The sequence below is a fragment of the Phyllostomus hastatus genome, unplaced genomic scaffold (genome assembly GCF_019186645.2).
Source record: "Phyllostomus hastatus isolate PE091 unplaced genomic scaffold, TTU_PhHast_1.1 phas_contig_16, whole genome shotgun sequence".
In the NCBI taxonomy this organism is placed as follows: Eukaryota; Metazoa; Chordata; class Mammalia; order Chiroptera; family Phyllostomidae; genus Phyllostomus; species Phyllostomus hastatus.
In genome coordinates this window covers 10,621,461-10,638,264 of record NW_025333643.1, presented here as the reverse complement: position 1 = coordinate 10,638,264, position 16,804 = coordinate 10,621,461, and the positions used below count along the sequence as shown (strand labels likewise).

At 45.7% G+C, this 16,804-nt stretch overlaps 1 protein-coding gene across 6 annotated transcripts in view; it reads right to left on the bottom strand.

Annotated features, from left to right (window-relative positions):
* The window catches only part of CACNA1D (calcium voltage-gated channel subunit alpha1 D), a 325,060-nt gene extending 322,169 nt beyond the window's left edge, over window positions 1–2,891 (bottom strand). For all 6 annotated transcript variants that reach the window (XM_045832502.1, XM_045832505.1, XM_045832503.1 and 3 more), the window contains exons 1-2: window positions 2,816–2,891; window positions 590–899 (exon numbers count right to left, since the gene is read on the bottom strand). In XM_045832502.1, the coding sequence (XP_045688458.1) occupies window positions 590–899; window positions 2,816–2,882 (377 nt within the window). In that variant the 5' untranslated portion in view covers window positions 2,883–2,891. The remainder of the gene's footprint in view (window positions 1–589; window positions 900–2,815) is intronic.
* Window positions 2,892–16,804: the final 13,913 nt, after the last annotated feature.

Here is a 16,804-nt window from a genome sequence, read left to right as displayed (position 1 = left end):
AAGGTCTCGGGTTTGATTCCCCGTCAGAGTTACGGGCCATGTCCCCAGTTCAGGGCCTGCAAGAGGCTGCTGATCGATGTGAACATCGATGTTCTCTCCCTCCCTTCCTTCCTCTCTCTAAAAATAAACCAATAAATTTTCTTTTAAAATGTATTTTTTTGTAGCAGAGCCTCATTCGGTCTTTTTTTAAATCAGCCTACCTTAGTTGCAATGGCACACCACTGCCGAAAAACAATAGTGGATTTAAACTAACCATCTAATGCCAAATGACCAAAAGTGAGTTTCATATTTTAATTCTCTTCCACCTTGAAGTTTTAGGATATCGCTCCAGCCCCACACTACCACCACTACACACATACACACACACACACACACACACACACACCCATAGGTTAAGTATGCCCACAGAGCCACCCCTCTGCCCCCTGAGATAGGAAAGGTGTATACAATGAACCCCTTCACACACACAGCTTCTGTTGCTCACATTCCAGAGACTGCTACCACTTTTAAGTGCCATTTCAGAACACAAATCCTTTTTAAGAACAGATGGTGAAAGAAAATGAGAAAGACTTTCCCCGAAAAAGGATACTTCCACTCCACTATACTAATGCAGGCTCTTCGGATGGGGTTGTTGAGTGATAAACAGAAAAGGGCACGGGCAGGTCGGCTGTTGGACGAGTTACCCTGTTTTTTGCTCTTGGAATATTGCTGACGTTTTCTTTGGGAGAGAGATCCTACAGGTGGGGGTGCGGAGGTGCTCATAGTTTGGGCAGCCTTGGCCTGTCTAGCAGCATCGATCGCAGCTTGCCAAGATAGGACGGTCTGCTTGGAGCTGTTCGGCTGAGAAGTTGGTCCTTCCCCAGAAAGAGAAAGCCTGGTGCCTCTTGCATAGTTTGCCTCTGGCGAGAAAGAAAAAAAATAAGAATTTAGTGTCAGAAAAAAGCAAAGATTGTCTCCCATCAGGCAATCATTCCCATGATTCCATTTTGAACCCCATATCCTAGTTTTCAGAAGCAGGGGTTTGGTCAGCCAGAGCAGCAAAAACGTCCCTGCACTCGGCCCTGAGTGTCACTCACACAGGACCTTGCTGCATGATGCTCGGTGGGGTTAGTACCTCTTTAGATCCATGAATTCACAAGGAGTCTTTGGTGCATTTCTTCAGACAAACTCAAGTCATTCCCACATTTATTCCACACCTTTTCTTTTTTAAAACCCATGTGTCTCCAATGAGTTGATAGGCAGAGCAGCTTTTCTCCAAAATAATGACCACCATCACACAAAAAAGTGCCAATAATTCAATAGGCATTCATTTTCAGAGTGTCACTCAAACATCTTTACACAGTCGCAAATGCATTTTTCAGCATGGAAAAAAAAAAAAAAAAAACCTCCACTGGCACCAGGGCAATACCAAAAGCCCCATAACAAATATCTAGATTATGCACTGACACTTCCTGCAAATGAAAATTCATGATGGTTAGGACTCATTTCCTCCACCGGCTTCTGAAAACAGAAAACATCTTTAAAGCTTTTTTGCATTTTAAATTACAGCCACATCAGCCAAGCCAGCATCCAGAGAAACCGACAAGGCAGGCAGCCCGCACCCCTGCACCTAGGATAGGCAGGCTGGATTATGCGGGGGGGGCCTGGAGGCCTAAACTGGAATCATCTCACTGTAGGCGGTCATCTCAGTTCACAAGGGCAAAACCTCAAGATGGGCAAAGCCCCCTCCGGCTTTGGGCCAGGCCACCACCTAAGCTAGTCTCCCCAGCACCTGCCTGCCTTGGGTCATAGCCTTCTTACTGAGACAGAAGTCAAAGTGAGAGCAGTGGCAGGCATAGTGGGATAGGGCGTTTGCAAAGCCAATTCTTACTGAGTAAAGAATAAGGAAAAGTCAAAGCAAGCATAGGTCTGCCTGCTCAGCAGCCTGGGAAGGAGACCATGAAGGTGGGCAGCAGACAGTACCCGCCTGGAAAGGAGTCAGGCCAAGCTTTCCCCTGGGGAGTGCTCACCTAGGAAAGCTACAAGCCCACGGGAGTTGTGGGGGGGCGCCGGGGACCTCCAAGGAGGATGGAGGAGGGCTGGCCAGGAGCTGGTCCAGCCTCCCCCGCCCCAGCCCCGAGGGCGGCGTGGTAGCTGCACGTGGTGCCCGAACCCGGGCTGGGGAGGGGAAACCAACAGCAGCAGCGACTCCCCGGACATTGCTAGGTTACCGACGTGTGCACAGCGGCGCTGGGAGCGGGAATACGAGCTCCACCCGACCCCTTGCCAGTGATTCTGAGACCCGGCCTCCCTCTCGAGGGGAGAGGTGTGCTTCCCCCGCGGGCGGGAAGGGTGAAACCCAGCAATCCTAGAATTTTCAGGATGCCACCAGAGACCTTCTTCCTAGTAACCAGGGCGGGTAAGCAGGGGAAGCCGAGAAGAGGCTGGAAAGGGGGCTCGGGCTGAAGACTAACAGCCACCCCCTTCCACCGCTCGTTCGCTCGCGTCGGAGGAAAGTTGAGCCCGAGGACACTGAACCCGAATCACCTTGGCTCGCAGCCCCTCCGGCTGCACAGCACTCCTCCGACTCGGCGGCCGCCCCCACCCCACAAATGCAGAATTAACTGTGACATTCAAGGCCTGAAGGAGAGAAAGGAGTGGCTGTCACGCATATCCCCTTTCTGTAGATGACACCAAGCTAGAAACATCCTCTCCAAACCCCTCAGCCCACCCCGAGCATCGGAGGCGGGAGGGGTGAGAACGAAGCGGGGTGGGAAGAGGAGGACCATGAAAAGGATTAGATTTGGCAGCGGGTGCCCAGGCTCTGGCTGCTCACCGTTCGCGTGGTCCGCTTGCTGCTGCCGTTGATGCTGCATTTTTTTCATCATCATCATCATCATCATCCACGAACATTTATTGAGCGCCTACTGTGTGCAGGGCACTGTGCTGGGTGTAGGGGCGGGGGCGGAGCGGGTAGGGGGTTACGGATAGACAGGAGCACAGTCCCAGCCCTTATTCTCGCTTCAGCAGGGGGTGGGGAGGGACGGGGGCTGATAACAGAAAATAAGAATAATTTATAAAAACCGCTCGCCACCCACGCTCCCTCTTTTTCAAAAATGGAGCAAAATAAACTTTTTTAAAAAAATAAGATCAGATGTATATATTATCTTAATAATATATACGTGTAATTTTTTGCTGCAAAGGAGAATTGGCTTGGTCCCTCCTCTAGCGGAGGGACGCCGCGGGGATGCTGGCCCGGCCCCCGGGGCCACTCCGAGCGCCCCGCATGCCCGCCGCCCGCCGCGGTGCCCGGTGCCCGGTGCCCGCCGCCACCGCCGACCGCGCCGCCGCTGGCTCGGGACCGCGGGCAGCCCGAGCTCACATCCGGGGACGGAGGCGCTCGGTCGCTCGCTCCGCGCCTGCCTGCCGCGCCGCGCCGCACGCCGGTTCGCCCTGGCGACGCTGCGCGCCCGCCGGCGCCGTCCTCCCCCCTCCCCCCGCCCGCCCCGAGCCTCCCACGGGCCACGCCGCGCTTCGGCGGTCGGCTGCCGGGCCAGGGGATCTCCCCGCACAGCCCGAGCGGTTGGGGTGGCCGCCTCCTGGGACTCAGAGTGCTGCCGCTCCGGCCTGGCTAGGATGACCCGCGGGCGCCAAAGGGTTAAGCGCGCTCCAGCCGCGGGCCGCCTGCTTAACCCCCTCTTCCCCGCAGAGTGTTTGCCCTTTCCCACCCCCCCCACCCCCCCCCCCCCCCCCACCCCCCACCCCCCCCAAAGATGCGGGCGGGGCCTGCAGATCTCGCGGATGCGGTGTGCGGATTAACCGCTCCGCCCACTGCATTTCTTCCAGGCCCGCGAAGGATCGCTTAGGCTTCCGCGGCCAGACACGGTTCTCCGAGGGTGTCCTCCCCTCTGCACACCTGGAGGAGGCCCCGCCCCCTGGAAGCACAGGTGCCAGCAGCGGGTTGTCGACGCTCCGGTGTGGAGGGGCTCTCTGGTTCCCTTAGGGCTCCCGAGCTGGGCTAGCACCCCACTTTCCTCAGGCTCTTTCTGGTTGTGAGGAGGGGGATGGGAGAACCAGGCCCTCTGGAAAACACTTACTGCCCCAGGTAACAGCACCTTTAGATCTAACCGGGTCTGCAGCGCGTACCCCCTCCCATCCCTGCCCTGTGCTGGGTCTGACTCCACTGTGGACTCTGGACACTTTGGGGGGTAGCATATTTCTCTCCCTCTCCTCTGGTCTCCCTCCCTTTCTCTACATCCCCCACCTCCCCATATGCGTTTGGAGGCAGGTACAGGGAAATAAAAGCTTGTGTTTCATAAAGGAATAGGTGGTGCTGCTAAAACTGCTGACTCCCGTGTGGGAGCTGAGGGGAGTAGTTTTATGGTACCTCCACTATCTCATGGGGAGGATGGGGGTGTGCAAGCAGCAGCTCCTGTCTAGAGGGGAAATACTGCATCTAGTGGATGACTGATATTTCTCATTTAGTGTAATGCTGGTTGTTGGAGAAGGGCGTTTGCTCTGTTACTTCACAAGATTCGATTTATTTGCTTTTGTTCAGATCTGCATGTTCCTGCTGCGTTTTAGAACGTTTGAGAACGGTGTTTTTAAAGCAAAAGGCTCAGTGTGAAATAAGAAATTAAGGAAAGGTGCTCCCTGACCAAAGAAGGCACCCTAGGCATCCTCAATTGTTGGGGGGGCCATCTGGGGAGAGAGTGGGGGGCAAACAAAAGACTCTCCAGGGGCCTTCCTGTGAGAGGTACTGGACTAGAAGGATGGAAACAACCAGGCTTCTTGTCCTTCCCCACACACACACACACACTTTGTTTTGATGAGGAGGAAGGTGGGGAAGCGCCCTGTGGCCTAGCAGTAATAATATAAAGCTGACCTGGGCCACCTCACCCAAGTCTGCTTCTGAGCCACTTTCCTTTCAAAGGACTTTCCATCCACCTGACCCCTGAGTAGCATGTATAGAATTCACAGGTACGCCTGTCATTTTCAGAACTCTAGGTCTGAAGCTTTGCCTCTTGAGAACCAGTCTGCAAAATGCCACCCTAATATTTGCTCACAGTTCAGTTCAGTTCAGTTCAGCTGGCATTCTAGACCTGTTAAGGACAGGGTCTAGGCTAGGTGTTGTAAGGACAAATCTATGGTATGGCCATTCCTGCAAGGACATACAACCTAGTAAAGGAAGAAAACTGTGTATGCCCCTAATACTATGCAGAATATAGGGTGTATAGCTGGTATGAAGCATGCTATACGAGCATCAGAAAGATTCATTATAATTGGGGGGATCTGAGACATTTCACTGAAGAGATGACATTTTTACTGATTCTTAAAAACTGATGGAGACAAGAAGAGGGAGGGATGACTAGATGAAGGACAGGGCAACTTTAAGGCAGTGAAGCTATTCTGTACGATACCGTAATGGTGGATGTAGGACATTAAGCATTCGCCAAAACCCACAGAAGTATACAGCACAGACAGTGAACCCTCATGAAAACTAGGCACATGAGTCAATATAATGTATCAACATTGGTTCATCAATTGTAACAATGTACCACACTAATATAAGGTGTTAATAATAGGAGAAACTGTTGTGGAAGGGAATATAGGAACTTTCTACTTTCTGTACAATTTTTCTGTAAACCCAAAATTGCTCCAAAGAAATTAAGTGGCTGATTTTATAGGGCATACATGGGGTGTGAAGTGCAGACCGCCTGGGCAGGGGGAAGAGGGCTGGGGTGGACACGAAAGAGCCAGTGGGAAAAGCTTTGCTGGCTTGCTAAGATCAGATTTATCTTCTCTGCGCTAGGAGCCCATGCTTTTGTTTTGGTCTTTTAAATTTTTATTTATTTATTTTTAGAGAGAGGAGAAGGGAGGAATAAAGAGAGGGTGAGAAACATCGATGATGTAAGAGAGAAACATCAATTGGTTGCTTCTTTTAAGTGCCCCAACCAGATCAGACAAGGGAACCAGGACCAAATCCACAACCCAGGCATGGGCCTGGACCAGGAGTCAACCAACAGCTACCTTTCTCTTTGCTGAAGGATGCCCAACCCACTGAGCCACACCCCTCAGGACCAGGAGCCCGTGTTTAAGATGAGAAGTGACATGATGAAACTGTGACTTAGGTCTCCGGGTTTTACACTTTAGATCTTAATAAGTTTATAGAACTACAATATTTAACATTTTTCCATCCCAGCTTCTGAGTCTCATCTTTGCAATGTCTCCAGTAAGCTTTTTCTGAAGGCCTTGACCCAGCCCAGCTGTGAATGCTTTGGCCCATTAAGTAATTTAAATATTTATATTTTGATAATATTGTGAATTACTGAGTAAATAAGTAATAGCTAATATTTTTAAAGATGTCCTATGTGCCAGGCACTAGTATAGCTACTATACTTTATATGTAGTAAAGGCTATGAGACAGGTAATATTAATACCTTCATTTTGCAGATAACAAAACCAAGACAGTAAGAAGTTAACTAACTTACCCCAAACCAAACACAATTATTTAGTGGCTGACACAATAAGACATGAGGAAAGGCTAGGAAAAAAGATAGCAGCTCTAAATCAGCCACATGTGATAAGGCCCCATTATGTCACAAACATATTATTGTGGAGTTCTAATCCTCACACCTTGATATGTAGAACACGCCTGTTTAAAGGCACCAAGCTGGCATTCTAGACGTAGTTACCTGTATTCATTTTTTAAAAAACCTTGCTGATACCCTAGTTCAGAGCCTCACCACATCACACCCATGGATCATTAACTAGATGCCCTATCTTCATTCCTCCTCCCACAAAAGCCCAGCCTGTGCTGAAAAACACCATGTCACTTCCCGAACCAAAAAAAAAACACACACACACAAAAAAGGCAGTGGAGTGCAGGGGTGGGGGGCTGGTTCCTTCCTCCTTCCACGTCCAATCTAAATTCTAACTGGTTTCCAACGTTGTCATTTCACACCACTCACCCTCACTGTGGTCAGCAGTCTCTTCATTACGCTGTGAACATGCTGTGCTCATTTCTGACGCTCTGCCCTGGCTCGTGTTTGTTCACTGACCTGAAATCCTGCCTTGCTGACCTCTAACTAAACCTTCCCTTCTGAACAAGTCTCTGATGAGTCCCTGCCTTCTCCCAGAAGCCACCTCTGATTTCTCCAGTCACTGCAAACAAACGTGTGCCACATCTGCACACCTCCCCGTCCTCGGGGGCCTGTAGCACCTAGTTATTCCTTGAATTACTTACCTTCTTCTCTCTTGTTTGATTGCTGTTTGACTATAAAACCTATCTCCCAACCATAGTGCAGGGTCTTCAGCAAAGATCACCTCCTTAGCCCCTCCCTCCACTGCCAAGTGTTCTGCTTGCCATAGACACCAAATACTATGGTCAGTCTGCACAGCATCATAGAAGCCCACAGAGCTCACTAGAAATTGTTAGTTAATATTTATGAAAATCCCACAAAATTTATGGCAGGACACTTGGCCCTTTGATGTTAAAATACATAAACAGGGAAAATTGGGTCTTTTGCACTCCAGGAATTCTAGTTAAAACAAATAAACAGATCCTGAGGCTATGCAGAAGATACCCACAACTGTGAGGTTTGGTCTGAATGAGTCCACCCTCAGGCCCTGAGCTCAGAGGGCAGCACTGACACACTGACCACCAGACAACAAGGGGATAAAGCAGGGGGGGGGGGGACGGGGGCGGGGGGGGAGACGTGTTCCGGGTAGAGGAACAGCATGTACAAAGTCAGGCACGGAAGTCCAGAACGTGCAGACATCAGTAACTAGGAGGTCAGGCTGGGACCTGGGGGCACTTCAGACACAGTGGCACTCAGTGAAACTACAAAGGCAGGTCGGGGTCAGGTGGTGGAAGTTCCCCAATACCTGCCTCGCCGTCCAGGTATTGTCCTGTAGGCCAGCAGTCCCCAAGCTCTTGGGTCTCAGGACTCTTTTAACCTCTTAAAAATTATGGTAGGCCCCATAATGCTTTTGCTTGCTATGTAAGTTTTATCAACTGATATTTACCATATTCCTAGTTCAAACTGGGAACATTTGAAAAATCATCTATAATTCACTTTAAAATAGTAATAAGTCCATTACATGTTAACAGAATTTTTTTAAGTAACTAGATTTTCCAAAACTAAATAATGAGAAAAATGGCATTCTTTTACATTTCCACAAATCTCTTTACTGTCTGGCGAAGAGGAAGGCAGCTAGATTCTTTTATCTTCTTCAGTATACAGTCTGTAGCAATAGAACACTGGGGTGAAAATACGTGAAGCCTGTCCAGCCTCACATGTTTGGAGAAGGGAGGACTGTTTTCATACCCTTTTCAGATAATTGTGGTTATTCTTCTTTGCTGTGACACCAAAATTAAACTTTTAAAGTTTCGTTGAAATGTGGAATTTGAAACCATATCAGTGAAACTTTTCATGCTCTGTTACATTAAAATCTAACAGTTTATACTGCATTTTGACTAGATCTTTTTACCTATGTATAATTTGGTAACATCATGCATTGGTCATTTGTAAAATACTGGTTCACTGAGTTACACAGATTTTTCAAGTGTTGAAACATTTCATTATATTATTTTTAAAAAACCCACATATACCATTATCACCACCAGTCTCATCAGAAAGTCTTTAAGTATTGGGAAGCTGTCAAGCTCTCAGTGGTAGGTAGAAGTTTTTCAAAATTTCAATTTTCACTTGAAAGCTCACATTTTATAATTAGCACAAATACTGTCAAGTTTTTTCTTTGAGGTGACTGGCTCAGTGGATTCATTTGCAGGAAAATATCTGCCAGATACTTAGGTCTGAATACCAAAGTTTGTCAGTAGAAATGGTGTCCCATGAAAAAGCACTTCATTCAGCTTCTCAGCTCAAACCATCACTCAAGGAGGCGACCACTGTCTGAAGCAAAATGTTTTATGCATATATCCCAATTTGTCACCTAGTATATTAAGAAGACATCTCACAAGTGTTGCACTTTAATAAAAATAATAATTTGTACTGCTTCATCAAAGAGATTTTTAAGTAAAACTGCCCCCCCCTTTTTACGCTGTGAGTATGTGACAGAGACATCACATAACACAATGGCAACGGGTACACTTTGGTGTCACTGCCTTGGTTCATGCTAAGATGGCACTAGAGGTTCTGTTATCGATTTTACACCATCAGTGCAAATGTCAACACAGTGAAAAAGGCAAACAAGTCTTAATGCCATGAAAATAGTTTTGACCTCAAAGACCCCTCAAAAGTGTCTTAAGTTACCCCAGGTGGAATTATGAGATAAAAAAGGATACTGAAATGTCGCATGGGACATTTATTGTTGCTTATTTGAAATTCAAACACAATTGGGCATTCTATATTTTTATTTACTACAACTGGCAGCTGTACCTCTGGGGGTCCATAGACCACACTTTGAAAGCAGCTATTCTGGGGCCAGTTTTGAGCAGAGAAATGCTGTCAGAGATGTGCTTTATGCAAATAGCTCCAACTCCTGTGGGCAAGATGGACCAGAGGGTAGAGAGATTTGTAGGTGTACAAAGTTCCGACGGGTCAATTAAGAAGATACTACTTCTTAGCTGTAGTGATTGAGGGGAGCAATGCTATTCTAAGCTTGGGCTAGGAAAGCAGAAAGACCTGCCGGATATAACTCCTAGCCTAGTGGGGTCACCTCTCCTGTGCTGCTGAGTGGCTGCCTCCTCTTACCCCAGCCCACCCCCAACACCAAGACTTCTTGATTACAACTGACTTACACCCCAACCAGCAAAATTTAAAGGTCTCTCTTTTTGCTTTGGCCACATGGAAAGCAGAGCCCCAGCTGGCCTTTATCTTCCATCAACTAACTTCACTTGAGAGTAGGAGTTACATTTCACATCAGACTAAGTAATTTCAGTTCCTTCAACTGGTTCATTTCCATCCCCCTTAACCCAGTTCTTAAATCTTATCCCTCACTCTCTGATGCAGCAAATCCTCTCCATTTCCCCAGCTGGGAAATCCTGGCAGAGTCCAGTACATACAGTCAACACCCCATTTTCCATGCTGACGGAGGGAAGCAGTGAAGGGGACAGGTCTTAAGTTTTCCATCTGTCATATGAATTGGTATAAAGCATGATTGCTAAGAGCTCTTACTGTCCTGAGGTGGTGTATTGGAGACCCTAGACTTTGGAGCCAGGCAGATCTGGGCTCAAATCCTGGTCTTCTCAACTACTAGCTATGTTGCTTTGGGAAACTCACTTACCCTCCTGAGGTAAAACAAGGATAATATCGACCATCTTATTGATTTATTGCAAAGATTAAAAATAATGTTGGAGAGCCTCTGATATATACCATCAAGCTGAATCATATCGTTTATGTGATTTAAATATACAGTTGCAGAGAGAGAAAGGTAGGGAAGGAAGGAGGGAGGAAGAGAGGGCACCATTTAGTCTGCCCTTCCTTTGGACTTCATCCTTACCTTTATGCCTGGACTTTAGAAGTGGCTCTCCTTTTCATTAACAGCATTCTGTCATTCAATATAGTCCCAAAGCAATAGAACATATTTGATCTTTTCAATAGGTCTGTATTTTGCTTCAATTTTAATTTCCAGTATAAGCTTTAATATTTAAGAATCAACAGTCAATACTGATAACCCCCAAAACAGATAAAGTAGAAGGACAGAGATAATGGTAAGTAGGTATTTAAATATTGTATACACACAAAAGTACAGCTCCATGGCGCATGCTGAATGTGGAAGTGGACACACACACAGCACCCCCAGCATTGGGTGTGGTCAACACTACTGCACAGCCACCCCAGGTAAAAAGCATTAGCTGATCCTGGAAATAAAAGTGATGTGCTCACACACCGGAAAAGTGACACAGATTTGCATCAGATCAACCACAGGAGCAAATCTGCAAGGACAGGGAGTTGTGCGGGAGATCCAGAGAGTCAATAAATGTCAGAAATCTTATAGTTCTGACATTATAATTTCCTTTCTGTTTCTTCAGAACAGTTATTTAAATATTCAATTCACAAAACAAAAATTAAAGTTTAAATGGCTCCAGTTTAGGTGGTATCTCACAGACGCAGCACCCACCACATTTGCAAACCGGTTTACTGACATAAGACTTCTCATTTCACCAGTGTTTTGGGGACCATTAAGTGGGAAATATTAAAAATATTAAGAATCTTCATTTCATTAGTGTTACTAATAAATCCTTAGAAATAAGCAGCACAAATCTTAAGTGCTCTGTACCCCTTTAATTCACTTTGGTTAACAAAGTAGAGAGTACTTAACCAATTAAGGAACATTTTCTTTCTGTTTGACAAAAATGTGATACGAAAATGCAGTAACCTCTCTTACCTTCACAATTATGATGATAAATGGATGCTAAAAATTGGATTTGGAGCATGGGTTTGAAATTTAGATAAAATAACCAGACCTTTATATATCCTAGGTTATTAGAACATACACACAGATTAAAAAACGCAAAATTTAAAAGGTTCCAATTTGAGAAACTTTTATAAATGAGAGGAACATTGTAGGAGCCAAAAATACTTATTTGAAGGAGAATTCATTATACAAACTTAAATAACTCACTAAGGATTATCTGTTTCATGTTCTAATAACCTGGGTGGCACTGTATTGCATCCAAAAATATGGAACTTTCTATTTGTCAGTTTTATCTTTTTTATGTTGCTATTTTTAATGTGTGTTTACAAGACACTGAAGACATCTCAGTCAATCATGTATTGAGCAAAATAATCACCATGGCAGGGAGACACACATGGTAGTCTTTATTGTCAACATGTCTATAAAACTGAATAAATATTTGTTAGTGTTCCATTTTGATAAATACAAGGAACACATGGGCCTGAAAGGGAAACTATCAAGAGCTTTATAATTTTTCAAAGACTAACACTACTTTAGTGGTAAATAACAAAGAATGCCAGGGTGGAGGGGAGGGCTTTGCAAACATACTACATCAAAAGCAGACTAGACCTTTGATGCTGTGGCAAAGTAATCAAGGCACTAACAGACAGAACATCATGTCCCATGAGGCTAAATGCTTAAGTGGCATAAAAGATCTTAGGAGATTCTTTACTTTCTGCTCCCCATTCCCTTCCTTTCAGCAGGCCTCTCCTTGGCTTTCTTTCCCAGCTCCTGCCTAACTGGGTTCCTTCCACCACCCACAGCCTTGCTTAGAAGCTTCTTCCCTCCAGTCCCTTTACTTCTTCCTCCAAATATCTCTTCATAAATGCCCAAAATGCCCCAATCATTGTAGCTCACTCTAGACTGCTGAAGGCAAAGGGAATAAAAAGAGTCCCACAGAAAGAGGCAAAAGATTGAGGTTCTTGTTTCAGCCACACTTAGCTGACACCCTGGAACTCGGCAGTGTTTCACTTTAGAACTAGAAAAAGGGCAACAGGAGAGGCTCAGGCTCCAGGCTCTGCCCTGTGCTGGCTGGGCAGCTTCAGCAATCACATTGTCTCTGAGCTTGCTTCTTCATCTGTGATGTGCCTAATCTGTGAGGTCACTAGGTATAAGAGGATCGTAGAAGATGGGTATGGGAGAGCATTTTATAAATTATAAAGCACGAGACCCATGGTTACCAAAGTGTTGTTCTCATGACTGCAGCATCAACATCACCTGAAAACTTAGAAATGCATGTTCTCCAACACACCCAGACGTACTGAATCTGAAACTCTGCAGGCAGAGCCCAGCAAGCTGTTTTAGCGAGTCCTCTGAGTGCTTCTAATACACACTGCGGTTTTAAGATACTGCATATTCTATACAGATGAATTGCTTTTCATGAGATTTCTTCTGGTTATAGCTACTATAATTCTGAATAGACTTTGCCCGTCTATAGAATGCTAATGCCCTTGTATTGCAATGGTACTTATCATATGAGGAGCACAATATCTTATTCTCTTCTGTTCTTTCCTCGATTCTCACAAAATCCTGACAAAGTAATGCAAGTGGAGCCATTCACAGAATCCCGGGGCACTGACACTGTGGATCACACAATTTATGACATCTTTGAGGGCTGGGAAATATTCTATCACATGACCAGCCCAACAACTTGAGGGAAGCCTATGTACACTTTCCAAAAATACCAAAAATATCAAGTTCTACACATTTCCACCCTGCTCACTGATGCCAGAAATTCCATCATTGCAGCTTAAAACTTTAGTCCTCCCCCTGAGAGATGGAAAAGACTCTATCAAAGAAATAGATCTTTGGATTTCATTTAATCATCTTCTTCCTTACCTGTCTAGGCATTAACATTCTGGTGACACTTTTTTAAAAGTATTGTAGCCCTGGTCCGTGGCTCAGTTGGTTGAAGTGTTGGCCCATACACCAAAAGGTTGCGGGTTAGATTCCCAGTCAGGGCACACACCTAGGTTGCTCAATGTTTCTCTCTCACATCAATGTTTCTCCCTCTCTCTCTCTCAAATTAGAAACATGTCCTCAGGTGAGGATTTCTCTTAAAGTATTATATTTATACTGTCTGTACCTTACAATTTGAAAAGCACTCTCACATGTAATATTGATATTTCATTTACTCACTATAGCCCATGAAGCAGAGAAAATTTCTCCTTTTAGTAAAGAGGAAACTTGTACAAGACTACTGCCAGTAGGTTGCAGAGCTCACTTGGATTTAAACCCCAGCTTTCCAACTCCAAGCCTACTTCTTCCATCTCAGTTTGTACCCTACTGCTGAGGTGCTCTGTGCATCACTGCCAGACTCCGTATTCCCTTACGGGGAGGGAGGCTCGGGCTCCAGAGCCCTGGTGCAGAGCACAATCCCAGGCTCCTGTCATTCAAGCAGTTTCCCAGTTTGCTCCCCCTGTGGGCCTCCTTTCTGTTTCTAGAGCATAGAACTTAATGAGTCCACAGATGGGCAACACTGTCAGCCATGGAAAAGAGATTCTGCTACACATAATTGTGCTCTGAAAATATCACTGTGTAAATGCATAACTGAGTCACAGAGTTGGCAGGGGACCTTCACATAGGCAAGGCCATGGTGATGAACACCATGGGACTCTGCGATGTGGCCCAGGGCATGGCCCTTCCCTGACTTTAGGCAGAGGGATGTTGAGGCCAAGCTCAGACAACATTCCGTGCACTATCACTGAGGTGAGGACACTTGGCTCATGCATAACAGTCTTGCCTTAAGTTTTCTAAGTTTTCCAAGCCTGTCATTCTAATTTATACACAACAAAAGTTTGTATTCAGTTATCTGGTCTCCTTGTACCATTTGTATCACTCAAGCTCCCATTCATGTGATAATGGATTACAAATTTATATTTCTGGTCCTGCCCTTTAATCTAAGCCCCATTGGCACACCACGTAATGCCTGCCACATGTAGTCACCATCAAATCTGGGTGCAAATGTCTTAAACCAAACTAACTTCTCAATATCCTCACAAACCAGCTCCCCACAGCAACTTCTAGCACAACCATTTTTCAACCAACAAGACTCAACGTGGTAGAGCCATCTTCTTCTTCATTTTGTATATTTGGTTCATCACCACTAGTTTCTGTTTCCTGAGTACACTCTTCATTCTGCTGTCTGACTTTCACTGTGCTATTCTCTAATCCAACATTTTCATTCTTGCCTTACAGCCATGAAAACAGTGTTTTTCCACACCAGCTACAAGTTAGAGCTTCTTAATATTTCCAGTGTTGAAATCCCATCTCCAGAAAGTTCTGACTCAGGAAGCCTGAGGTGGGGCCCAGTCATCAGTATCACTGAGAATCATTGTCCTGGACTGTACTTTTCAAACTTTAAGGTGCACAGGAACCACCTTCACCTTTGGATCTTCTTCAGCTGTAGACATTTCAGGAAGTGAAACCATTCCTCAGAACATTCACATTAAGAAGAACCTTAGAGATCCTGACCCAGCCACTTCTCCCCCCATCGTCTACTTGATAGGGCAGCTAAAGTCCTGAGAAGAGATTAGCTTTTCCTCACAAGACCAAGCAGTTAGTAGCAGATCCAGGACTAGAGTCCAGCTTCTCTGTTTTGTTTGATCCAGTGACCATATAACAATCATTTCAGAACAAGAAGCTTTGGATTCTTCCGGAGGTAGCATCTTTCCAAGTGTGTAAAGGAAGCCACTACTGTACAAGGTGGGGCAAAGGTAGGTTTATAGTTGTTCATATGGAAAATATTACAACAATTAATAAACAATAATACAAGAGCAAAAGCTGTTTTGTGAACTCACAACTGTAAACCTACTTTTGCCCCACTCTATATTAAGCAAATGACCTGCCAAGGCACTGTCTTTACCGAGCTGGGCTGGGTAAAACCCAGGGCCCATGAGCAATGGCAAGATGTTATACAATGGCAACCTGCTAGGTAGGACACCCTACCCATCGCAGATCCTCCTGCCTTCCATAAGAGGTCAAGTTCTACAGTCCAGCGCAAGAATCCTGATGATCTGGCTTCAAGGCTCCCCCAAATCTGACCCCATCTTATCCCTCCAGTATCCCTTCCTGCTGGGGCATTCCACTCAAACTTCCTGTTTCTCACACATACCTTAGCCATTGCTGATTCTTAAACCACCAGACTGCTTCTAGGCACAGGAGCCCATGTAGACATGGTTAAATCTGCTATGTGACCTTTAACATCTTATAGCTTGGAGCTGAACTAGGCAACTGCTGAGTCTGAATGTGGGTCCAGACCTCACAATGGTGCCACCCTTTCAGAAACTCTGGGCATGCTTCTCCTGAGATAAAGGAGCTTTACTCTTTTGGCCTCCTAATGCCACTTCAGGTGAAGTTCCACTGCGAGGAGCCCAGACAATTGTCACGCTGTGGCCAGAGATGTTTAATTGGATTTTAAAAGATGAGAAAGCAGCAGGGAGCTGATTGTCAGCACTCTGACAAGGCCAAGAGGCGCAGGTGGCCTGGCAGCACAGAGGAGGGGAGGCCTGCCCAGTATAGATCACTGTCTCCACGGGGGGCAGCGGGGGGCCGAGAAACGGGGAGTGTGGCAGCAGCAGGAGAGCCTTCCACAAACTCAGTGCCAGACTGCCCTGCATCCAGTGTTCACCCCAAGAACTGGGCTCTCTCAGGAGACAACCAATACTTCACTTTTTAACTTATCCCACCTCATAAGAAAAGTCTCTCTAAGCCCTAATATCAATAATTTATATTTTTAACAACACTTTTGTGTTTCCATGCTACCATTTAGGCCTCACTAAAACCCCTGAAATGGATGGCCAAAGAAAATACCACCCTCAGTTTATAAAGCAGTAAATTAGATTAATTAATCTGGGACATGAGTTTGCCCAAGGTTACACAACTAGTAAATGGGTAAGCCAGCACTGAAGATCAGCTGTCAAAGGTCAATGATGAAACAGTAGATAAAAGCAGTTTCGGGCATGGCAAGTACACAATTTCAATTTCTGCATCTTAATACAATTCCCTAAAGAAATAAAGATCCCTTTGTTGTGACAGCACATGGAGAGCAGGCCATGCCCTGAGGACTAATTAAAAAATGGAGGTTCCCATATACACCCTTCATCCTTGGATTGACAGAGACTTTACACAGAAACAGCAGCGTTTCCAGGGTGCACGAGGATGTCTACGTGCTCAGCTGCTTCTAGGCATGAGAAAGCAAGTAGCTAAGGAGAACTCACAGATGCTTTTCTGAGACAGGTGGCATATAGTATGGCATGAACCCAGGCTGCTAGATTCATCTTCAAGGTAAATAGGGTTCCGGTAGATACTTTACATTGGACATGTAAAGTAACTTTTTCACATTGTTTTTCTCAGAAACATCTTAGGAGAAAACCTTAAGAATAAACCTATTTCCCTGAACTTT